Below are 23,274 nucleotides of genomic sequence, written 5' to 3' on the forward strand. Positions count from 1 at the left end.
CCCCTTACCCTGAAAAGAGATGGAGCCAAACATGAAGGGAGATGGTGAAGGAGATTTCCTGGTCGTCTAAGTAGTCATGCATCATGTCCTGTTTGTAATGTGAGGAGAGCAGAGCCGCTCTCCGCCTCCAACCAACAAGACGACAAGGCATTCTGGGAGCACAGTGGGAAAGGTTGAGGGGTCCGCAGGCCACAGTCCGGCGCGGTGGCACGGGATCATGCCCAACGCGTGTGTGGTGGTGTCATCTCGTGAGCCCTTTCCAGACACTGGTTTAATGATCTCAGAAAAACCTCCAGCTTTTTTTTTCCTGATCAGAGGCATTCCAGAAAAATGGCATTTACATGTTTTATAATTCTGTTCAACGGCTGTTTTTGTTTCCGTCTTCTGTCTTTCTGGCTTTGTGCATGTGGTGGAGGAGGCTGGGGTGTGTGAGTGACGATGTGGATGTACTTGAGTGAGCGTGTGACTGTATGTGCGTGTTTAAGGGACTATGAGAACTTGTGAGGTTTAGAAGTGGCTGGGAAGCCGTCGTGATAGATGGCTGGCGAAGCGTCTCTCTGTACTGACAAACGAGAGAGATCTGCCCTCCCCGGTGAGTCTCGGTCAAATTAGCCCTATTTATTTTAAATATATATAATATGTGTGCCTGTACAGTTCTGTGCAACTAGAGAAATGCTCCAAGGAGTCTGTTTTTTGAAGTTTATTCAGGTAGTGATGTTATTTTTAGTCTGATTTTCTCATTCACCATGTCCATGGTTGGTAAGCTGTAACTGAAAAGATCACCAGAAAATCTGCCAATTAATTTCAGATCACTTCGTAGAGGAGACAGGCCACTCTGTGACATGAGGGTTGTTGAGATAAAAAAAAAAAAAAAACACAATGAATGGAACATTTAGCTTTTTTTCTTGTTGTTGCATTGCAAGCCTGTTCCAAGTGTCTTACTGCACCGGTATAATCTATAGGATGATTTGTGTAGTTGCCCTCATTGCATGTTCAGCTTGTCAATCAAACCAGGCCGGGTAACACAAAGGTAGGTTGTCTCTGCGAGGCCCTGTCTACGGCTGGCAAACGCCCATCTCTGCTCTGTACAAAGCCAACAACCTTTCTGCTATCAAGCCTGCGACATATCTTAAAATACTGTAAGCACTGCTAGATGAGTACTATTTGATATTTTTAATATAAGATTAAAATAAAATAAAAAATGTTGTATTTTACTTCTTTGGAGAAGAATTTCAATATACTGTAATATTGAGGCTAAATGTTAATGTGAACTTTTTCCCCCTTTTTTTTAGTAAAATAAAAGTTACCAAAACACTCCGACTGTGTCTGTCTGCACTTCCTTATGGTTGTCTCCTTGGAAACAGTGGATCAATAACATAAAACTAAAAGTCACAGAAATGCTTCATCATCACATTTGATATCAGCATTTTATAAGATGTCTGAGCTGATTATTCTGAATGGTACATGTGACATTAATAACCAGCCCCCCCCAGCCCCCCCCCCCCCGGGACTGTAGTGCGGTTTTCTGCACTTACAGCGGATCATTTTCAGTTTTGGAGAAGCGAACTTGTGACTGTCTTTAATTTATTTTTATTAATAACTCCAAGCGTTCACTAAATCTTCAGAAACTTCAGTATGTAGGATCGTTTTTTCAGTCATGAAAGCATAAAGTGCATATTTAAGGTTCCAGCTCTTTTCATATTGCACCCTGTGGTGCAAATAGCTGAAAGTTACTTCTAATGAAAGTGTAACTCATGACTATGAATTTGCAATGCTGGAGGGCAGTTAACTCTGATATGTTGAAGTACTCAGGACAGAAGCACAGACCTGCTGAAATCTGTATTTGTAGCTTCCACCAGCCACAGCAACACGTTTTAATCCTGGAAACATCACGTCACTGTTTCAACGAGGGCCACCCTTTGGATCGAAGGTATCTCCAGGCCGTGACTGAGGCTCTTGTAGGGAACCTGACAATCGGGTTTGAAGCATTTAGCCAGAAGTATTCATTTGTCAGATGAGTGTGAGATCTGCTTCATGGCTGGATAATGAGGTGGGTTGTTTCAAAAGGACTTCAGACTGAGATCATCACCTGCACAACATAAAAAACTTCATAACACAGTGGATTCCACATGAATTCACATTCACATTCACCACATCTATGTCATTCTTTGTTTCAGTACTCTGCTTTATTTGATAGAGACGGTAGAGAGTGACAGGAAATGCTGGATACAGAGAGAGAGAGGGAGAGAGAGGATGAACTGGATTCGAACCCGGAGCCGCTGCAGTAAGGACTCTTGTTAGTGGTTGGTTGTATATGTTCTTAAAAAGTTCAGTAGTCATATTAGCTGAGCTGTGGGCTGGCGAGTTTGAAAGACACTGAAATGACCAATTAAACTGATTTCAAATACGTAAATTTGTCCTTGAACCTTTTGATAAAGTGTCTGACAGCAGCAGGTGGAGCTGCGAGACACTTCAGTGATGCCAATCACAGCAGGTCTAAATTATTTAGCTAAATTTGTTGACAACAATGAACTAATATGTATTAAAGTTATTATTGTCAACTTTACATTAAGTTATTAATTTTCCAACCAATATTTTTAGTGCGATTGAGGAAATCTTTTAAAATATGGTGACAAATTTGTAATTGTACATTTGAAATATACATTTTAAACCTAGATTTATTTTCTTTACCCAAACCTCTCATATCATGTGCATATGTCATTTTAACATTTAACATCCTCTCCTCCTGTTGGTGTTCCTGCTTGTATCCCTGACGCTGAACACCACATAGATGCAGTATTGTTGTTTAGTTGATTTTGAGTTGCACCTTTTCCACAACAGGTAAATATCTACATTTTAAAATGACTTTTTTCATCAAACAGCTAAATCTACACTTAGGAAGGTACACCTGAGCAATCCAACTCAACAGCTCTCTCACCTGTAACTTCCAGCTTTACAAAGACAAAATGTTCAGTTTTGACTGACACTGATGGAGACGTTTTCATTTTAAGAAATGTTTATTACTGAAGTTGCCATTTTTTTATTTAGAATTAGAGACTCAACTTCAGATTGGTCTGACTGTAATGTGGAAGTGGGAGGACCTCTAGTGGTAAGACATAGTGTTCACACATTTATTCTTTTTTTTTTTTTTTTTTTACAGATGATTTTATAATCAGCACCAAACCTCCCCTGACACAGACCACATCAGTCAAACTCTTCACTGACAATATGACCAACAGGAAGCTTGTGTCACATACTTGATACTTTAAAACAGGCCAGTGCAATTTATCGATCAATCAATTCATTTTTTTCAGTGTTTCTGATATCAATATTTGTGTTGTTTGCTTAGTTTATACCAATTATAATAACTGTTATAATTAATATTCTGAGCTATTTATTTGTCAAACCTAGTCGTCCTGCCGAAAAGCAACATACTACTTTAAAATTTAAATGGCCAGTGACTTGGAACTACATGTGTGATTTTGTTTGGGTTGAACATATAATTCATGACAACATGATAAATGTGTGGACAGCAGCCTCTGCTGGTGGAGACACGACACTTTTACTCTGTAGACTTTGTGTGAAACGTGAATGACAAAAGAAAAATCATTTCTGACTAGAATAAAGACAAATTATATTCATTATACTTAGATTCAAACTAGAATCAATCAGGACTGCACGATTAATGAAAATATAACCGAATCTCCAAATCACAGGAGCTGCAAGAAAAAAACTTTAATAAAAGGTAAAATGTTCCAACTGAAATTGCAAAATCTGCCAAAATATAATGATTTGTTTTTGCGTATCGTGCAGCCCTGGAATCAATACTGTAATTAATAAGCGATAAACAATGTTGTGGTCATGGACACATGTAAACTTTATCAAGAAAAAGGTTCTGAATGTTCAAATTAACAAAAAAAACATCTTTAATATAAATAATCCTGACGTGGATTAGTTACTGACACATCATACCAATGTTCTACAACAAGAACAGTGTTAATCTGAGTCTGATGCGAGGTGGTCCTGACTCAGAGCGACAGTGATTCTCATCTCATCGTTACACAGAAGAGCACTCACTCTGCTGAGTTTCTTCAGTCTCCACATGAAGGCGGTTTGCTTTGCTCAAACTGTCCACAACACAAAAGTAATGAGACAAAGGAAGAAAATACAGACAGGTCTGTTTCAGTTCACGAACAGGAACCTGTCACTTCCTCCAAATACATCTGTTCTGCTTTTGCAGCAATCCTCCATGTGCAGGTAAATATTCACAAAGTCAGATTTCTCACAGCGTGAGTCTTCACGGCTCTTCCAGATGTGCATCGATTACGTTCTTGTCCACAGAGCCACTCTCTCGTGGCTCACCGCAAATAATATTCAATGGCAGCGGAGAATGCAGCAAAGCCTCCACACCCCAGGACCCCCGCCTTCAGACCAGCTGCACAACAGAAAAAGAATTCATCAGGAATAAAGTACTTTTAATTTGAAAAATCTGAGTAAATGTACCGGGTTACATACCACGAAATCCAATTGCTCCTCCAGTTACACAGCCGCTGTACACTGCGTTCTTCCAGTCAGATACGCCTCGGTGCTGCAAATGAAAAACACACACATAAAGACAGTTGTTGTGTATTTGTGTGTGAGGTATGTGGAGGCCAAATAAAAAAGAAGAGATGAAAAAAACAAGAACAGGAAACAGAGACGGTTTCCAATTAGAATTGGCCATGAGCATGCTGCCGTACAGTATACAGTTTTACAGCAGAGGGAGCTATCAGACCACAGAGGTTCCTGAAACATCTGTTATTCAATATGGGATATTGAATGTAATTACAATGAGAATATGGGGATTTGTATTTGTGTGCTTTATATAATTATATAATATAACTTCTGTCCAGATGCTATCAGAGGTCTGTTAAAGCAACAGAATGCATGAAGGCTGCACAGACCCTGTGCACCTGTACAACAAAATCAAAAAACTGCTCTCCACTCAGACTGGACACACAACAACTATTTAAACAATTAATGAAAGATGAGTGAGTAATTACAGACGCCGCTGCACAGGTGGTCCACATGAGTTTCATTTATCAGCCTTGTTTCAACTTGGAAATATTGTATGTGTAGATGTGTTTGCCACATGCGTTTGTCATGTTTTCCATATTGCTCCCACTGACAAATTAAATATTCCAGCTGTTTTGTTGTGTTTGTTGTTTTTTGTTACACCAATACTCATGTAATTTGTCCACAAATGTCATGTAACTCCCATCACACCTAATGTGAGCCACTCTCATAGCAGGGCCTGTAACTGTAAGTTTGATACTTCAGGGTTTAAATCCCTGTCCACAAAGTGTTTACATTATTTTGTACATTTGCTGTTTTGCTACAGAGAACAAGGGAAAAAAGTTCTTTACTCATTTATGCCATGTTTATGGAACTGTGTGGTTGTATATATACCGCACATAAAGAAAGGAAGGGGTGTGACCTACTGATTCTATGATGCACTCTGTACAGGAGAACATGGCGCCCACGATGGCAAAGTTCTTGGCGTAGGACATCCCCCTCTGGCCCATGTCTTTGAGGACCTCTCGTGCTGTTGGAGTTCTCAGGGGGTCTTTAGGGTCGAAGCCAACATTGGTATCGATGCCAGCTGTGAAGACACCGAAGGCCCCTCCGAGAACGAAGCCTGCGGGAAAAACAGAAACACCAACATCAGTGTCTAAGCAACAAAGCAGGAAAAATATCTACAGCCTTGAGGAAGAACAGATGCATGCTGCTCTTGAGGTGACTGCTCATGTTTGTGTGAGGCAGCATTATGGCAGGGCTGCAAGGATCCATCAATCAGTTGATCTATAACATGTAAGAGAAAAATGTCCCATAACTGATTACACTCCCTGAAGATCAGTTTACTGTCACATAAGACAAACAGCACATGCGAGGCTGTATGGTGATACAGAATATTTGGCATTTTTACTTAAAAAATGACTTTGATCGATCATCATAATACATTTTTTATCAATCAACTAATTATTTCAGCTCTGCGTTATGGAAGGCTCACGCTCAAATCCCAGTGTCACCTTCAAACCCCCTCCCTATGTAGCCTACAGCAGGAATGTGTGCAGTAAATCCTCATGTTTAATATCAGTGTGGTGTCTCACCTCCCACACAGGCCAGAACAGACTTGAAGGCGCAGCTCTCCATTCCCCTCTCGATCATCTTCTGCTCGTCGCTTTTCGCAGGCACCGGCAGCCCCCCCATAACGGCCGGGTTCAGGTCCTTTACGGGCCTCTTGTCCCCGATAAGGTGGTCCAGGATCATACTGTACTGGACCGTCGGGCTGTCCGGACTCGGCCCAGCCGAAGCTGGACCTTGTAAGTCGGAGGCAGCAACATTTGCAGCACCCGTGGAGGCGGCCATGTTTCTCAATGACAGTCGTCTAGGTAAATGTAGTCAACGCCAAGCTGTGGCAGATTCGTCACATTTCTAATCTCTGAGAGCGGAAACAATGAAAACACAAATAAAGAGTATATATTTATAGAACGACAGGAGTGAAGAGAAACAGGTAAAAACGCGTATTGTTCAAACCTTGTTTTAAATAGCTTGTATCCTCACATAATAAGGTTTTTTCAAATTCTGGTCAGCACATTCGACACAAGTCAACCTGCCAATGTGACTCGAGCAGCAGCCCTGCAGTGATCCTGCCCTCCTGCAGGTTATACAATGTTTTTCTTGAAACTTCATGGTCATTTTTGAGGCTTTAGTCTGTGTGTTGTTGAATTGTACTTCATTGTACTGAACGTCTTTTTTGTTTAAAATAAAAAAAAACATTTACCTCCTCTCTCACAGGCAACGATCAATAGGGCTCCACTAAATATTATGAATAATATTATGATTTTAATATAATATTTAAAATCCTATTATACTTTTGTTGCAAATATTTAAGAGAAATGTTGATTTCCTCTTATTTAACTAAAGGGAAGAGCGAAATATGCAATGCCATACAACACCATCAAACACATCTGTCTCCAAAGCTGCATTCAAGTTCTCTGGGAAACTTACACCACGATAAAGTTTTTTAATCTTACTTTCCGTCGTCCCTTAAAGAAAAGACTACATTTCCCAGAAATCCACTGGAGCACTGCGCCAAAGTCGCTTCGCGCGCTCCACCTACCGGCTCCAGCACTGGCCAGTGGTGACACTTTAATGACTCGCGTGCGTGTGGCGGCAGCGGCAGCGGCAGCAGCAGCATCCAGATCAAACAACAGCAGCACCGCAGCGACACTGAGCAGGTGAGCTGAAGCTAGAGGTTAATACTCCTTTATTTTGACAGTCTACAGCGTTTATTCAGATTTTCACCAATTCTCCGGGTCAAAACGTATAAACTTTGCTCTTGACGCTTCTGTGTTTGTCGGTGGAAATGAGAGAAGGTGTCAGAAAGGTGTCGCTCAGGTCAGCTGGTTTGGCAAATTGACGGCAAAGCCAAACAGACTTTGATGACAGCGTGCTTGTTAACGGCATCAGGTCACAGTGGACGACTCTGCGCCTTTAATGTAAGTCAGTCTGAAGCAGATGAGTCTTTCCTCAGACCACGACGTCTGTCACAAAATTAGCTGGAGGACATGTTTTCACGCTAATGGACTGTTTGGCTGTAGGACTGTAATGGTCGGTAACAGAAAGTGGAAATAACATCGACGTTCACAAGATCCTTTTCAGTTAACATGTGTTCAGATCTAACGCTGCACCAGGCACAGTCGTGGGTTCAGCAGGATCTGTGCTCGATCAATAACTCCCCATCTGCCTCCTATACATCCATTTTATTGGCTCAGTTCCTTGTCCTCCATGGTTAAAGGTAAACATGTGATAGTGGAGGGTGTGTGTTTGTGTCTTACCTGACAACTCTATTAATTGTCTCCAGTGTGTGACGTGAAGTTTTCTTTGCAGGTCAGTGAAAATACTGCAGCTCAAACTCAAATCAAAGCTGTGACCAGGATTTTAGAAACACTGAGGCCAGGAGTCTCCTCAGTGCAGCCCCCACCACCCGTAAAAACCTTGAACTAGAAACCAAAAAGGAGGTTCCATACAGTATTTAAAGAATTATCTGGATTTTATGATGTTAAATATTTTGTTAAACTTTCTACAAATATTTCCTCCCAACACGAAGGTTTAAAATGCAGTTTCTAAACCCTCTGCACACTGCCAGTTATAAATGTCTGGCCTGCATTTATTCAGTATTTTGTTGGCCTAGAACCTGGACTAAACATTTAAACATATTGGAATAATCTTATACAATATCCACGATGTATACGTTTTTACCTGTAAACTGTAACCTCCCCCTAGGTTACCAAAACAAAGTCCCACAGTGATACAGCAGATGATCTGACTGACCTCCGTGTCCTCAAGCTACAGCCCTGTGATCAACTCCTTTTTAGAAACACACATATTTCATTTTATCGTGACATCTTCATGTACGGTTGCTCACCACCGTTCAGCAGCTGCCTCTGGCTTGAGAGCCACATTTTCTTAACATGTTGTTGCTGCCAGCGGCCGCAAAATGTAAAACGTGGAACCTTTTCAGTGCGCTGCGTGTGTTTTTTTTCTGGGAACCACCTCAGTGCGCTGCAAGCGGTTTCTCTTCACATGATCAGCCAGCCATTTGTTCCTCATTAGGTCAGTGCCATGTGAAGCAGTCAAACAAGGCTTTATTGTGTTTAGTAAAGTTATCTGTGAAAGTTTGTTCTTTATGTCTTAAATGGGCCCTTAAATGCTTCATTATGGCAAACTAGCCTGACTAAGCTACTGTGTGTAATTGTATTCTTGCCACGTAACATTTACTTGTAAACTACATTACCTAAGTGTTTCAGAAACACTTGAATAATAAACCATTGCTATTTCGGTCATGGCTTGCTGTGCGGTGTAATTGGACGTCTCAATAATGACAAAAGGGAAAGTAAAGTTGTAAAACATCCTAATTGCAGTGCTTACGTTGTAGTCTTGTGTTTATGGAGCAGGCCGGCCCTTGCAGTGGTACATGCATGGGTCCTTTGGGAGAAACCAAACGGGCAACAAATGACAGCTTTCAGTTTCCTCTGTTCCTTTTGATTATGCCACAAGGAAATAGAGTTCAAATACGAGAAGTGCACCAGTCATTTATGATGCAGTCAATGTGCATGTTGTTTGTAGGTAATTACAGCCTTTGTTTTTTTTGTTTTTTTTCATGGTTAACCATTCAAGAAGGGGAAATATTTGGGAATCTGTCGTTTGGCCTCTTGGCTGTGTTTGGGACAGGCCATGCTAGGTAGCACCGAGGGAGGCTTGTGTTGTCTCGGTGTGATGATGATCGTCATTCAGGCTGTAGCACGGAGTCAAGTGGGTGATCCACTTCCACAGTTACTGCTGGGTGGGGGTGTTTATGATGTGTTTGCAGGCAGGATTATTACATGAAGACATCTGTCAGCAGCTAATAGGATTGCCAAATGAGCATCTGTCTGTTTGAGTTTATAATTGATCACATGGCCTCTGTGTTTGTCACTGATGGAGGCAAGCACAAACACTCCCACCTGGGCTAACACTGTGTATGTCCTCGTAGAACCTGGAGCACCAAATCTCTCTTGTCTTTCGTGTAGAGGCTCTCATCCTCTGTTCAACTCATTATCCGGGCAGTTCCTGTCACTGGCTTGCTATTTATAGTAAGGGGTTATGTGGGGAGCACCGTTGTTCAGTGGTGATCTCCTTGTCTGCTGTGCTCAGTGGGAAGAATTTAAATGCAAAGTCTCCTCTCGGTGTGTTCCACACTCTCAGGAATATGGCCGGGCTGTGATGGTGTCCCGGTTTCACTTTTGTTAACAACACACTTGGGGATGCTGAGTAGAAAATTAGCAGAGGCGCTGGAGTTCTTCATCCGCATGCTGTAACATGACATATGAAATGAGTCAGGGTGGGGGTGGGGTGATAATATTTGTAGTGACCTTGTCCAGCTCTGTAAGAAGGATGAAAGGCAGATGCTGCAGTGATGTATTGCTCCACTGTGCGTCACATGCTCGCTGCTCACTTCAGATGCTCAGAGGCTGAATTCACTTCCTACTTATGCTCTATGGAAGGAGATACCACCATAACAATCACCTGAAGACTCAATATAACTCTACTATACAATCATTCTCATGTCCTAATGTGTGGACACACCTCTCTCTAATGTATGGGGCCAAAAAAATAATATAATAAAAACGTCAGGACTCAGAAGTCAGGGATTTTATATTGAGACAGAGACTGAAAATGACTCTCACCATGTAGCATGAAACTTTGGCCTCAGTCATATAGGTGGGATGCCAATCTTTACCAGAGCACCAACCCACTCCCCACAATAATGAGCTGGAGGATCAAAGCGGTCACGAGCCGTACCGGGTTGAACCTCTCGGCCGTCCTCCTGAACCCGATGGTGGAGCTGATCCTGGAGGTGCTGAGGTCATGGAGTCCATTACTTGCTGCATAGTGTTAGCCTGTGATGACCTGTCAGTCAATGTGGAGTGACGGTTCTGTGTTTTTAATTCTGTTAGAGGGGCAACAACATTATACACATGTCGTAGATATTCGCAATGCAAATGGCTTCATTTATGATGAAATTTCATCTTGAGCAGTAAATCTTTGTTGATACAAAATGTGGTTTGAGGTGGAAATGACTGTATCTCTAAACAAATTCAAGACCAGATAGAGAATTTCCTGTTGGCTGTCAGAGCAGTTTGGGAAGCTGTGCAGGTCCACAAGTGCACAAAGTGCAAACACTGTGTGCAGCTTTATGAAGGGATTAACTGAGCAACAATTTCCCAGCATACATTATCAGGTAAAGCTATTAGGAATTAACAGTTTGAAGCAATGTGTTGCGTAAGATGCAAGTTGTCTTCTCGAAATGAGCTGTGATGTTTGAAAATACATATAAATGAGAGCCGAGATGTTGTGCATGGATTCAAAGTCAGTGGTAAACAGATTACATGTAAATGCGCCTTTAGCCTGATTGGTGGTAGATGTTTTACCAGGGAGGGGGTCTGACTGTACGGTTCATGAGTCCTGAGCTGCAGGTCTGTTCACTGGGTCTCAGCACAGCAGAGTGACACGGTGTTAAAACAGCCAAGGCACTTCATTCATATATGTAGCATGACTTGAGTTTTGTGGTCTGAGGTCTGTTTGAAGGAGCACTCTTGGTTGTCTCCATGTGACCATTTATTCAGTCTTTACAGCAGCTCTCACTCTTCACTCACACTAACATGGTCAGAAACACATTTCTCTGCCTGCTGTGGTCGGTCGGATCTCCTCCCCACTCTCACACACACACATTTGGGGAAAGCACTCAGTGTGATCTCAGAAGAAAGAGTTGTTATCTATTCTCAGGAGGCGAGGTCTGGTCTGCATACAGTTGGAGTGGCACGTCCTTTGCTGCAGTGGCGGAGGCTTTAATTGAGGAGATAAGGGGCGATGAACTGATTGGAGCAGGAATGAGAGCTGGTGTGGCGCTCAGTCAGATGAATAAATAGAAGCGCCTCTATTTGTGACCGAATGTGAAGCTGCTCAGTGCGCTGTGAGCAGGCTGGAGTTAATTCTGCATGATATTTTAACTCAGTGCCTCTGCTCTGCAAAGGCACGGATGGCTCCCTGCTTCCACATCTTTGCCAGGCTGCCGTCTCTATTTTACCCCCCCCCCCCCCCCCCCATGTGTCATATACCGAAAGGCCAGTGGAGAAAAATGGATTGCACTGGCAGAGCAATGCATTTCTGTCTGAGAGGTGTAAATGGTAGCTGTGAAGGAAGGCAGCTCCAAGCGTCTTTTTTCCCCGTGGCTCTGTTTTTAATTCAGCATTGTCCAGGAAACAGACTGCATACTTGACAAGCATCACAGTCTAACTCACTGGCTTCGAGGAATGCTGCTCTTTCTGTAAATGGGTCATCTGGGCCACTTCTGAAGTAAAAGTAGAGATATGGTCTTTACGTATGTACTGCTGTATGTAGCCCGAGAGCACGGACAGTGTCTTGGTACAAGTGTGATGTGCACGTCGGGGATAAAACAGATGATGTGATATTATTGGTTTATCCCATCCAGGTGAACAGGATGAGCAGGTTTACATCTGTGACATTCACGTGTGTGTGTGTGTGTGTGTGTGTGTGTGTGTGTGCGCGCGCGTGTGCCTGTGTGTGTGTGGGGAGTGTCGGTAAATTGTTTGCTTGATAGCTGAAAGATGTCTCACCCATTGAAATGTCTTTGGGTCTCCCTTGACCCAAGTTAAATTGAACACACCCACAGTGCACATCAAATAGCTCTCATGCCACAGGCCTGTGTGCTGTTGTGAAGTCAAAGGACACCAGGGAGGGAACGCTGCTTTCTGGGTTGGACAGTGATTGTACTCGGTGGCACTCGTACTATGATGTTCCATTGTGGAAAAACACTGAGCTCTGTTTAGTGGTTGTCTTTTTATTCCCTCACAGTTCTCATGGATGCTATGCTAGCGTTTCTATGGAATCCGCCCACTCACTGTACATGCAGCCAGGCGGGCAGACAGGAAAGCAGCTGAAGTTTTCTGCAACGTGGCCCTGACTGACTGTTTATTAGACAAGAACTTTGACACCATCAGAGCAGGAAGTTCGGCCTCAAGGGAGCTCGGCTCTGAGAAAGATGAAACGCAGGGTGAAGCGGATGAAATATGCATGAAGACTGTATCTGTCTCAGCTCCTACTACTGTATGCAGCAGCAGTAGCAGCACTGTTGCAGGTTTTTTGGGAGATAATGGACGTCTGTGACTGCTGTGAGGTGGCACAGTTCAATACATCGGTAATCCCTCGTTGGGACGAGGCCAAACACATCAGGATGTAGATGCTTTTATCCAGATTTCTTTGAAGGAATTAACTTTATTAGTGTTCATTAAGTTAATAAATGCCACATGTAGCATTTATCATCAACAGCAGAACAGTTAACGGGCGCACTTGTCTTGAGAGAGGACTGCTAATGTGAAATATACACCATTTATTTTTGGTAATAAGTTGGTAATCTGGGAGTAAGAAGTCTTTAAAGTTCGACCAAAGTTGTGGGTGTTCTCAAAGTGTTGATATTTTTGAAAAATGGGGAATTGAACTTCCTCCTCTCCCACATGATGCGTCACTATTAATGAGCCAGGGGTCCAAAGCAAACGCATATTATTTTGACAGTTTGGGAACCCCCTGCTGTACGGGCCCGTAGCATGCTACCTATTGATCTGTGTCCAGATCAAAGGAAATGATCAACTCAGCACTTTCCTCAGCAGCTCTGCTTTCCTCTCATCTCCTCTTGTGCTAGAAGATGCTGATTTAAGCAGCAGTTCTCGTCTTCAGGCTGTTTCATATTCAGATGCTGAGAAGTAGTTTCTCTGTGTTTTGGTTGAAAATTATAATACTATACTCGAGGGGATGTTACGGTTCTTGTTTTACTCTTTCTAGCGATATTTCAAGTCATTGTCTCTGCGTTAGCATGGTAGTCAATAGCCTCAAACACAATACATAGAAGCATATACAGTACATACCACTTACAGAGCTGCTGAATCTTAGCTGCAGGTTCAGGTTCTCCATTCCCACAGTGCAGTTTGAACCGTTTAAAGTCTGCTAATATTTGTACAGCTGTAGGCATTCGAGTGTGTTTGGCGTCTCGGCTTTGCTCACAACTCTCACAAATTGCTACTGACGGCAGAAAATTTCACACGTTTGCAGCATTGTTTTTGGGTGAAACTAGGCAGCAACTTTCCTGATGCAGCGTCGGGGAAGGAGGTTTGTGTTTTTCTTGTGTACTGGTTTCAGATCCGTCCAGACTAAATGGGGAACCCAGAGGGAGAACAGAGACCGTCTCACAGCATGAGGCACAGACTAATCCCACGCTCTTCCTGTTTCACTTTACCCGAGATAATGAGTTTGCACACGGCGCTTCCTTAGATCCAGGTGCTGTACAGATGCTTCAGAGCTGCCAGCGTGGTGAAGCACAATTAATCCATTAATATATGCACGTAAGCTAACGTGTTTGCCTTTTACACAAGTTCCTACTGCAACATTATTCTCTGAAATAACAGACTTATATTAGAGTGAAATGGATCTACAGTATTATATGTTTATTTAGTAACAGCACTCAGTGGCATCAACATCACACCAACAGACACACAGTATAATCTCTGCTTTCATTTGTAAGAGGCTTATTTCCAGTGTTCTTGATACACTTTGATCAGTATCCAGCCAGCGTCTCATGGTACATGTCAGCATGGTTATATAAGATTTTAGTTTAAATTAGACTAAAAAAAAAGCTAATTAAATTGTGTTTCTTGTAGCCATGTATCCTTGGCTCGTACCTTGGCCAGTTCATCTTTATTTTATATGTTGTATAATGTGAAAAACTAGGTTCCTCACTAAAGTTAAATAAACCATCCACTCCTTACTGCTGTAGTTCTGCATGCTCAGTGAAAGCACAGCTTGATCCCTGAAAATGGAGGCAGGAGGCTTTATTTCTGTGAATTGTAATGGATGTTCATACTTATTTAATCCATATTTAATTGCATGTTTATTTTTAGGGTTAGGTCATTGCCACATTAGCTGAATTTCTTTCTGCACATGAACGCAACTTGACACTGAATTTGTAATGCTGTATCTTTACAATTATTCTAAATTTGTGAGCAGTTGTCTCAACATTTGTATTTATAAAGAGAGTAGGCTCTGATTACAGACCATGGAAAAAGCAATATATTTAGCCTGACACTCGGGTGAATCATCATCACTGCACATGTTACATTTGCTTTCATATCCTGTGTTGTGTCTGTGTGGAGAGTCTGACTCAGTGCTTTTTCCTGTGGACAGAGGGAGGAAAAAGGAAGAGAGCAAGAAACAGGCGGCTCTCAGGAGCTGCAGCGCTCCTGGCCTGCTGCTGGTTTCATCTGACAAGCCTCTTGTGTCACACAATGACAGGAATCCCCCGAGAGCCACTTCAACTAGTGAGCCTCCACAGAGCCGCGTGACTTTATGTTCATTAGTTATTAATGATTGGTCTGTTTCATACTCCAGGGGTCTGTTGTTTCCTATTTCCCACTTCACCCTCTCTGTAAGTGTTCACTTTTGGCAGTATGGAAGCTTCTTAGAAATGTCCTCATGCATAAGTTTGCTATTTTTATGGCTTGGAGATGGTCAGTATACTGGTAATTACTGGTCTCTCATTGTGGTGTTTGTGAGTAAGAGAGCTGGACAGGAAGTGCAAAGATGGTTCTTCGCTCGTCCTCTGAGTATATGTTCTATATTTGGACATGTGTCCCAGTGTATCTGTGTTATCTTACCATTGGGGAAGTGATATACTGCTTGCTGCACTGGTGACTCCTGCAGGTTGTTCTGGGCACCTGTACGGAGCGGGACGCGTGCTACGTCCTCCTGGTGAAACTCCTGGTGACACCATGTGTATGAAAGGAAGTAAAACACTGTCTTCACCCTTCCCAAGACGTAATTCTTTCCCCCCTGGAGGGTAAATCATTTTTAGCAATGCTAGCAGTATGGCCTTCTCTTCTAGAGTCACAGCTCTGTTTTTTCTTGACAGATATCAGCTGATATCCAGAGGAGGAATCCTAATGAATTTGGAGATCACCTGACTCTTTATCTGGTGCCAAGAGCAGCACAGTGTTTTCTCAGTGACATATCATTCATATCCTGACGTTTCACCGAGCGACAGCCTCATACTGATCAATTCTGAGTGAAATGTCTCGACAACTATTTACATATTTGGATGGCTCACAGAACCAGCCCTTTATTATAATATGAATTCTTAACTTGTGTGGTTTACAGTAAAGACAAATTGGCTGTAAAGTTTTTGAAATATTGCCCCTGTGTGTTTATTCAGCCCTGCAGCTTTCATACCAGGTAGACTGGAACAGAAAACAAAGCCGCCTTTGTGTCCATGTCTTTCCATGGAAAAGACAAAATTAAACAAAAGTTAGATTGTTGACAAGAAGTGTGTGTCACGACAGATGATTTCAGTAGATCTCTCCTAAACCACAGTTACCACACAGGTACAATATATGTGAGTGCTGGCGGCGGCGAACAGTCACAGGGATGGTGCTGTGTTTGGTCTCCAGTGGCTCCGGCAGCAACATCACAGAATCAGTGTTGACAAAAACCCGCAGTGTCCATGAAATCACACTCAGAATCTGTATCTGCAGCAGGGTGTGAATCAGTGCGCAGTGTCTAAAAAAAGCTTTCTGAACTGTTCCTCAACCCTTTGCAGTGCTCTCTTTTTTAAAAAGCTGTTTTTGTGGTGGTGTAGGGGTGTGGTCAGACCAAGTTCCTCCGTCTACCACTTGCCACAAACTGGAGCCCGTTTCAACGCAGCTCAGAGCTCAGTATGCTCTCTACCCACATGCTCTATGGCCTTGGCATGCCACACGTTGTTGGACCCAAATTACAGCAGTATGGGAGCGCATACGCTGAAAACCCCTCCACAGATGATCCACCCACATATTAAGAAGTGTGTCTGAGACAAAGACGGGCTTTGTCAGCGTTGGTAGCTGCTGTTTGTGCCTAAACAGCCTACAGGTCATGTGGAAATAAAGAACTCATAACTATGTTAATATCAATTTTTATTTGTATTTGTCAGAATGTACTTAAGTCCTCAGATGCAGAGCACAGAAACAGTGCAAGGGCTTGCATCATACAGCTGTGTTTTTCAATTTAAGAATACAATGGAACGGTTGTGTCTCGTCTACAAACCGCACAAGTGGTCACAGGTTAAATCGAATTGTAAACCACTGAAGGAACCTGCAATAATAAGGGTTTAGTCTGTGTGATCAGTCATAATAAAAACCGTTAGCCTCATCCAGACCGTGCATGGCCCAGCAGTCTCAATGCCACATGTTAGAGATCTAATCCTCCTCCTCCTCCTCCTCCTCCTGGTCCTTTCTCCCTTTCTTGCTGTCTTTTCTTCACAAGTGAGGAAAACTCTGGAAAAACTGCGAGAGGAGAAAAACATACCCATGGCTGAGACTGTGTCGCTCCCTTCCTCTTGGTATGAGAGAGAGTGAAAGAGGCACCGGCGCACACACACACACACACACACACACACACACACACACACACACACACACACACACACACACACACACACTCAGCACAGCGGTTGGCAGCCTGCAGTACTTCCTCATCCTGACTGACTGTGTTGAGGCAGACAGCCGTTACTCCTGACCCTTCGTTTTTTGCCCTCACACTCTCTCCGTGGAGCTCAGTGAAGGGTGAATATTTTTGGTCACTTGTACTTCAGGCGGAGGGCAGGCTCTGGGACAGCATCCAGTACCGTACGACACGTGAGTGAACTGCACCACGGTTTTAGCTTTTCTTTTTTTTTGTGTGTGACACCATTCTGCCTTCTCCCTCTCTTGCTCATTACTCACTACCTTAAACTCTCAGATGATACTGGATCATGTTGTTTTACCTTCACTCATTGTTTTCCAGTTTAAATGGGACAATGGGGTTTACTCAGGGTTGAAGGTGTGATTGATGACTGTTGTATTGGAATGGGAAAGTTTGAAAGAGGGAAAACTGGAGTCATTTTATAATAGGTTTAGGAAGAAAGTGACTGAGAACATCTGCTGATGATTTTTCTGCCAGGTTTCTCACATTTCTGTCAAACACTGAAAGTATATTTGTGAAAGGGAAAGTGGCTTGAGCAAACTTTGTTGTGCTCTGAAGAACTAGTATTAACACAAGGATTTACAACAGTATTTAACCTGAGCTGACTGTATTTAAGCTTAAGGCATCCTCACAGCTTGTTATGTTATGGCCAACCAACCACTGGGCAAGACCGGAAAGCGTTCAAGAAAGGATGTGATGACACATTTAACTCTGTCTTATATCCTTTAACAGCCACTGCAGGCGGGAGACTACGAGCTGCTCAGTAGTTGAATCACTTGTGTTGCTGCTTTTGGTGCTTTGTTGTTAGTTGTAATGAATCTGAACTAGATGTGGTGTAATTCAAAATAGATAATTGTTTGAATTTGTTCAGAGTAAAATAATTGATTGTAGTAAGGCAGTGCAGTCAACCCTGAGTGCACTCTGTCCAATTAGGTGCCACCACAGGAAGGCAGCAGGTTTTGCAGAAGGTCTGCGGTTTCCCCTCTGATCACTGATCTTTTTTTTTTTTTAGATGTCTGTATAAATGGCAGCGACAGCACGTTCGCTCTCATACACAGAGCTCCTAGTGACGGGAGGGAGCTCCGTATCCCACACGAACACATGAACTGAACATTTGAGGCTGTGCTCACTGGCCCGTCCTGCGCTGTGCCACAGCAACCTGCATTTAAGGTCAGAGAATGGTCAGGACTGGTTGGCTTGGATTTCTCAACCTAATCTGAGGCTAGTTGAGGTTGCGGCAAGCTGAACTGGCTAAGTTACATACTCGTCTAATGAACGTGTACATACGAGGTATTTTCTCTGTAGCTGTTATGTCGTAGAGTAATTACTGGTTTTGTCTCAGCTTCTGTCCTATTTTTTGCTGAGCACGAGTTTCTTCTGTAAGTTGCACTGTAAAATAAATGTGGATCTTTTTTCAGGAAAACTATGAATACCACTTTTTCGTAGAAGTAAATTATTGTAATTGTTGACGTGATCTTTTCTATACCTGTCATTGTGAACGTAATGGATCAGTTAAAGCTAAATTAAAGGGTAGAAAAACAGCGGTGTGTATGTGCATCTTGAATTGAGCTATTTCCAGTGTTTTATTTAATTCTTTTAGTTTATCAAACTTTTATATTACCAGGCAAGACAATGGCAGCCTGTAGGGGAGAAGGAGGGGGTGGGCAAACAGAAGCAAACAGACAAAAACAAAAGGAGAAGAAAGAAAACAAAGCAGAGTGACTAATGACTCGTGTATCATGGTTGATCTTGGTTGTGTGATGAAAGTGCATCTGCCTGTCCCTCAGGGTTGTGTCAGATCAGGTGACATGCAAGTGACTGTTTTCACCCAGACTCAAACTGATAACTGTTTTCAGTTGGTATTGGATCCTCGTGCTTTCTCCTTATCTCATCGCAGCAGTCCAGAAACTGCTCTGCTGCTCCTCCATCCCATGTTCAGCCTGACATTCATGTTCCTGTTCTTGGAGGCAATGTAATTAAAGCAGATGACAACCCATTACTTATGGCTGTGGTGACTACAAATTACATTTGCTTTTCTATTTTTGTATTTTCCAGAGCAAATTCCACTTTTAGCTTTTTTTAGCAGCCATGTTTAAGGCACGATGTCATCATCCGACATGCTTGTTCTGTCCGTCTGAACAGAGGTGAAGTTGAAGTCAGTAGATGTTTGTCATTTTTGTCAGGTGAGTTTCTTTTGAAGAGAGATACCCAGGTCACACGCTCTGCCTTCATTCTAGTTCAACTATGTTGCGTGTCTCTCAAAGACATTTTGGTTTCAAAACTAGGTCGCTGTAAAGTAAATGGGACGCACTTCTGGCTCCTGAGAATCGTATCTCTGCAGAGGAAAATGGAGAGGTCGTATTTGCATAACTGAGTCCTGCAGAAGTCCAAAGAAGGTGGATTAGACTTTGATCCACAGGCTTTTGTGTAAAGGTTAACATTTCAAACATTTCACAGTTTCCTGATTTATTTAATTTATTACAGAAAAATGTTTGGTTGGTGCTCAGTTCCCTTCTGTTTCAAAAATGAAAATAATATCGCCTCTGGGGGGACATCCTCAATTTTGCTTCGCTTCCTCATTTAGCCCACACCAACATCAGAGCAGGTTTAGAAGCGAGTCAAACGCGTGTAGCCGTGAAAGCTGATCTAAAGGGAGGTGAGCCTTGCAGCTGAGGTGTTAGACGACCAGGCCGGGCAGTTAGTCACAGGATCTCGCCGAGGGAGGTCTAAGTATCATATGATGGAAGCAGCAGGGAGACACATGCTCTCATACAGGAAAAAAACAGAGTGCATACAGTGTGCTTTAATCAGATAAGTCCTCAAGCACCCACAAGCATTCTCGAACTTACTAGCTTGGTAAAATGTCCCGACCTGGGACATCCTGACAAATGACTGATGTTTATATTCTTGGAGTTGGCTGGTGCCCCCACTGCTCCTTTTACCCATGATATCATTATTTGTTGGACTGCCGACCGGTGGTCACTGCAGATCTTTATTGCTGCATCATTTGTCCTGCTTCACATGCAACATTTTCAGCCACTCCACCGAAACACATCAGTAGAAACAGATTAAAGCGGAGGGATAAAAAGTGTCCTCCCTGTCCTGAGGTAACTTGTGTACATGCTTGCAGAGACGAGAGGGTTTCCCTGTGTCTGTCGGAGCAGAAGATCCGGTTACCTCAGCTCCGATCAATGAATCAGCCGCTCCACTGGGAGCTGCAGAGCTTTTTACCAGTGCACTCTCTCCTTGGTTGAGTGCACTCCACCATCTCTCCATTTCCTACAGCTACTCTTTGTCCAGATGAGTACATTTCCGTCTGGACATCACATGCACACCTTTAACAGACTGTATGACCACATCCTGTTGGAGAAGGGAAAAATCAAGCCAGTATTGTGATATGTTTTAACTCCTCACAGAGGAATGGCAGCTGTGAGTGTAGCTGGCTGCATACCTCCTCCTAGATGTGTGGAGATTGTGCTGTGTGCTGGTCAGTGCTGCTGCTTTGAACAAATCAGATAAGAGATTTTGTTCTGTCTCCTCCCTCTAGCAGGAAGTAGTTCAATGGTGTGGCTACTGAATTAACCTTAGCTGCCCTCAGAAGCAGCTCTTAGCTTGTATATTTTGGAACGGCCACAAATGTCAGCAGTCAGCGTTAGCATAATGTTCTTATTCACACAAAGCAAAGGTGCCGCCTGTTATTCTGTGCTTCGCCTGTAGTTTTACCGTACTGTGGTATTCGAACGGAACAATTCTGGAGTCCCAAACATGGCTACATGTTTTATTCATAATATGGTTGCTGTAAAACATTTGAACCACTTTTTGTTTTTCTACATCCTTTTGTCAGTGGTGACAATGTCCTGGAAATGTTTAGATCTACACTGCCCCACAAAGGAAGGAGACAGAAACTTCAGCTTTGTATAAAATTGATTGTTTGTGTCAGAAACCATTTTTACACCATGTCAGTTGTGTTGTTGTTGTTGTTCTCAGAGACATGTTTGTTGTTCTAAGTGATTCTTTTGTTGATGGAAAATCATGTTCATATTCTTGGTGCTTTTGGGGCAGACAGTGGATATTGTGGTAAAGACAGAGCAACTTTCCAAAAGACAAAACTGACCATCTGTGTTGGAAGAATCTGCAGGGGAGCTGTTCTGCAGCGAACACACAGGAAAATTAATGCCGTCATTTGTCTTGAGAATAACTGGGGCAGATATTTTGATTGTGATATATGGGTATGATTTCAGTTGGAGTGGTCATTTTTGCATTTTATTTTCATTGAAAAAATGTTGATGATGTGATTTTTGTTCGTTCTTTACCAAACAAACTTTTTCCTTTCTGTCTGGAGAATATGACCTGTAGGCCAGAGCGACTCTGTAGCACCACAACGCTTCATTTATGGTCTGTTATGACACATTTTACCTTTTTATCGAAAGAGTTGCAGCTCCTGCGATTTGGATATTGCACAATTTCGATGAACTCTTCAGCCCTGAGGATAATGATTCAGAAGCTTGATATTTTACGGTGTCCTCTCTTCTCTGGACTTCTCTCAGGTGTAGTTAGCTGACACACAGCCATGCTGAAAGCGGGCGCCACCAAGGTGGGGCTGCCCAAGCCGGGACTCCAGGAGCGAGCCAGGCAAGCCTCCTTGGTCCCCTCCTCCTCCTCCTCCAGCTCCACAGCAATGAAGACCACTAGATCCTCCAGCCTGCTCGCCTCAGAACAGCGCCTCAGCAGGGTCAGTCACACGCCAATCTCACACTTACTAACGTAAATTTCTATGAGTGATGTTGGTTAAATGAAATGTCTGAAACATTATTGTAACTTTATTAGACCCATGGTGTTGGTATTAACAGCACTGGTGTTTCTAGCTGAAAAGAGCCAGCAGTGATGACGCCTTGACGAAGCCTGCACTGGGAGCCGCTGCCTCTGGCTCCCGGATGAGGAAGACTGTGACCACCGGAGCCATCTCAGATCTGGCTGAGGCCCGTCCTCGCAGCACGTCTGGTAAGGAACTCTTGTCTGAACTCTTGTCTTCACATAACCACAGTTTCAGAGACTTGGTTTAATGAAAATAAAAGAATATGATGCTGAAAATCAGGAGCTGTAAACTAACTATAGATGTGGTCCATGTGTGTAGTTGGGGTTTAGAGATCTAAAGAGAGAGAACTAACCACCTGCGGCCACTAGAGGGCGACAGCGCATCACCAAAGCTGCTGGCGGTAACCAGCAGCTCGAGAGATGCTTCTCTTCACACTCGTCCCTTCTCTTCCTGTGTCTCTTTTCTTCGTGTTCGGTTGGCACTGGTTCGGTGCAGGTGGCGGCGGACAAAGGTTCTCTGGGTTTGGGTCCAGAACTGAGAGACTGTGTGCATTCATAATCTGCTCCTTAGTCAACATCTGCTCAGCCATGTGAACAGCAGGATGTGTTTTGGATGACAAATGAGGAAAAATGAAAGTTTTTCTTCATTCAAGTGCAAGAGCAGAAACATGATGTTGGTGGGGTTATTGGCTGGTGTTTTGTTGTCATTTTACTTTAGTGTGTGTGTGTGTGTGTGTGTGTGTGTGTGTGTGTGTGTGTGTCTGTGTGTGTTTGTGTTTGTGTTGCTGTGTTTTGGTTTAGGTTACAGTGCTGTATTGTGGTCTGTGTTGTTCAGTCACTCACAGAGAAACACCCCAAAGCTCTGAATGAAATGGGAGCTTCTGTTACTGTGAGCTCTGTTATGGCATACACACAGTAATACAGTGTAAGCACACATTATTTTAGATAAACCCTTGGCTTCCACTCCACCATTGCTGTCGAAGTGAGCGTTTAATTCTAAAAACTATTGGAAACGCACCTTAAATACAAAATCTATTAAGCTGAACAAAGTGTCACAGTCATCCGGGTTATACAAGTTCAGTCAAGTGAAAAAATAAATGTTATTGTGGGTAGAAACATTTTGTTCATCATAACAATAATACAAAAACTTGCGTGTTTCATGGTAAACATGGTGTAATATTTACATTTGGCCAAACATGAAAGGAGCATTCAGGGGAAGTGAAGCAGCTCTCACACCTTTATTTGCTTATTGTTTAACTGAATCCCAAGCAGCTGTCTCATACTGAACTATATACAGTGCTTTTTGCTCTGAAG

The 23,274-nt window shown here is 42.9% G+C and overlaps 2 protein-coding genes across 4 annotated transcripts in view; one reads left to right on the forward strand and one right to left on the reverse strand.

Moving 5' to 3' along the window:
- Nucleotides 1-3,117: 3,117 nt before the first annotated feature.
- On the reverse strand, nucleotides 3,118-6,432 carry timm22 (translocase of inner mitochondrial membrane 22 homolog (yeast)). Its single transcript, XM_023418205.2, has 4 exons — nucleotides 6,150-6,432; nucleotides 5,481-5,677; nucleotides 4,516-4,588; nucleotides 3,118-4,435 (listed from the first exon to the last, which is right to left on the reverse strand). The coding sequence occupies exons 1-4, from the start codon at nucleotides 6,406-6,408 to the stop codon at nucleotides 4,359-4,361; spliced, it is 606 nt and encodes a 201-aa protein (XP_023273973.1). The 5' UTR covers nucleotides 6,409-6,432; the 3' UTR covers nucleotides 3,118-4,358.
- Nucleotides 6,433-7,188: 756 nt separating this feature from the next.
- specc1 (sperm antigen with calponin homology and coiled-coil domains 1) overlaps nucleotides 7,189-23,274 on the forward strand; it is a 69,192-nt gene continuing 53,106 nt past the window's right edge. Inside the window, exons 1-4 of one of the 3 annotated variants that reach the window (XM_087177132.1) lie at nucleotides 17,149-17,318; nucleotides 18,158-18,315; nucleotides 21,693-21,877; nucleotides 22,011-22,146. In XM_087177132.1, the coding sequence (XP_087033258.1) occupies nucleotides 21,716-21,877; nucleotides 22,011-22,146 (298 nt within the window). In that variant the 5' untranslated portion in view covers nucleotides 17,149-17,318; nucleotides 18,158-18,315; nucleotides 21,693-21,715. Of the gene's footprint in view, nucleotides 7,281-17,148; nucleotides 17,319-18,157; nucleotides 18,316-21,692; nucleotides 21,878-22,010; nucleotides 22,147-23,274 lie in introns of those variants that run through there. The other 2 variants (XM_023418262.2, XM_023418263.2) reach the window with 2 other exon arrangements.

Source organism: Seriola lalandi, unplaced genomic scaffold (assembly GCF_002814215.2).
Source record: "Seriola lalandi dorsalis isolate HSWRI2012SDOR001 ecotype SW California unplaced genomic scaffold, Sedor1 jcf7180002054581, whole genome shotgun sequence".
Taxonomy (NCBI): Eukaryota; Metazoa; Chordata; class Actinopteri; order Carangiformes; family Carangidae; genus Seriola; species Seriola lalandi.

Excerpts from the sequence above, each read along its gene's own strand:
- timm22 (XM_023418205.2), bottom strand. The coding sequence starts at position 6,408 with ATGGCCGCCTCCACGGGTGCTGCAAATGTTGCTGCCTCCGACTTACAA. Across the intron at positions 4,589-5,480 it reads CAGAGTGCATCATAGAATCA|CACCGAGGCGTATCTGACTG; the intron begins GTAGGTCACACC and ends TTTCATTTGCAG. Across the intron at positions 4,436-4,515 it reads AGGAGCAATTGGATTTCGTG|CTGGTCTGAAGGCGGGGGTC; the intron begins GTATGTAACCCG and ends TCTGTTGTGCAG.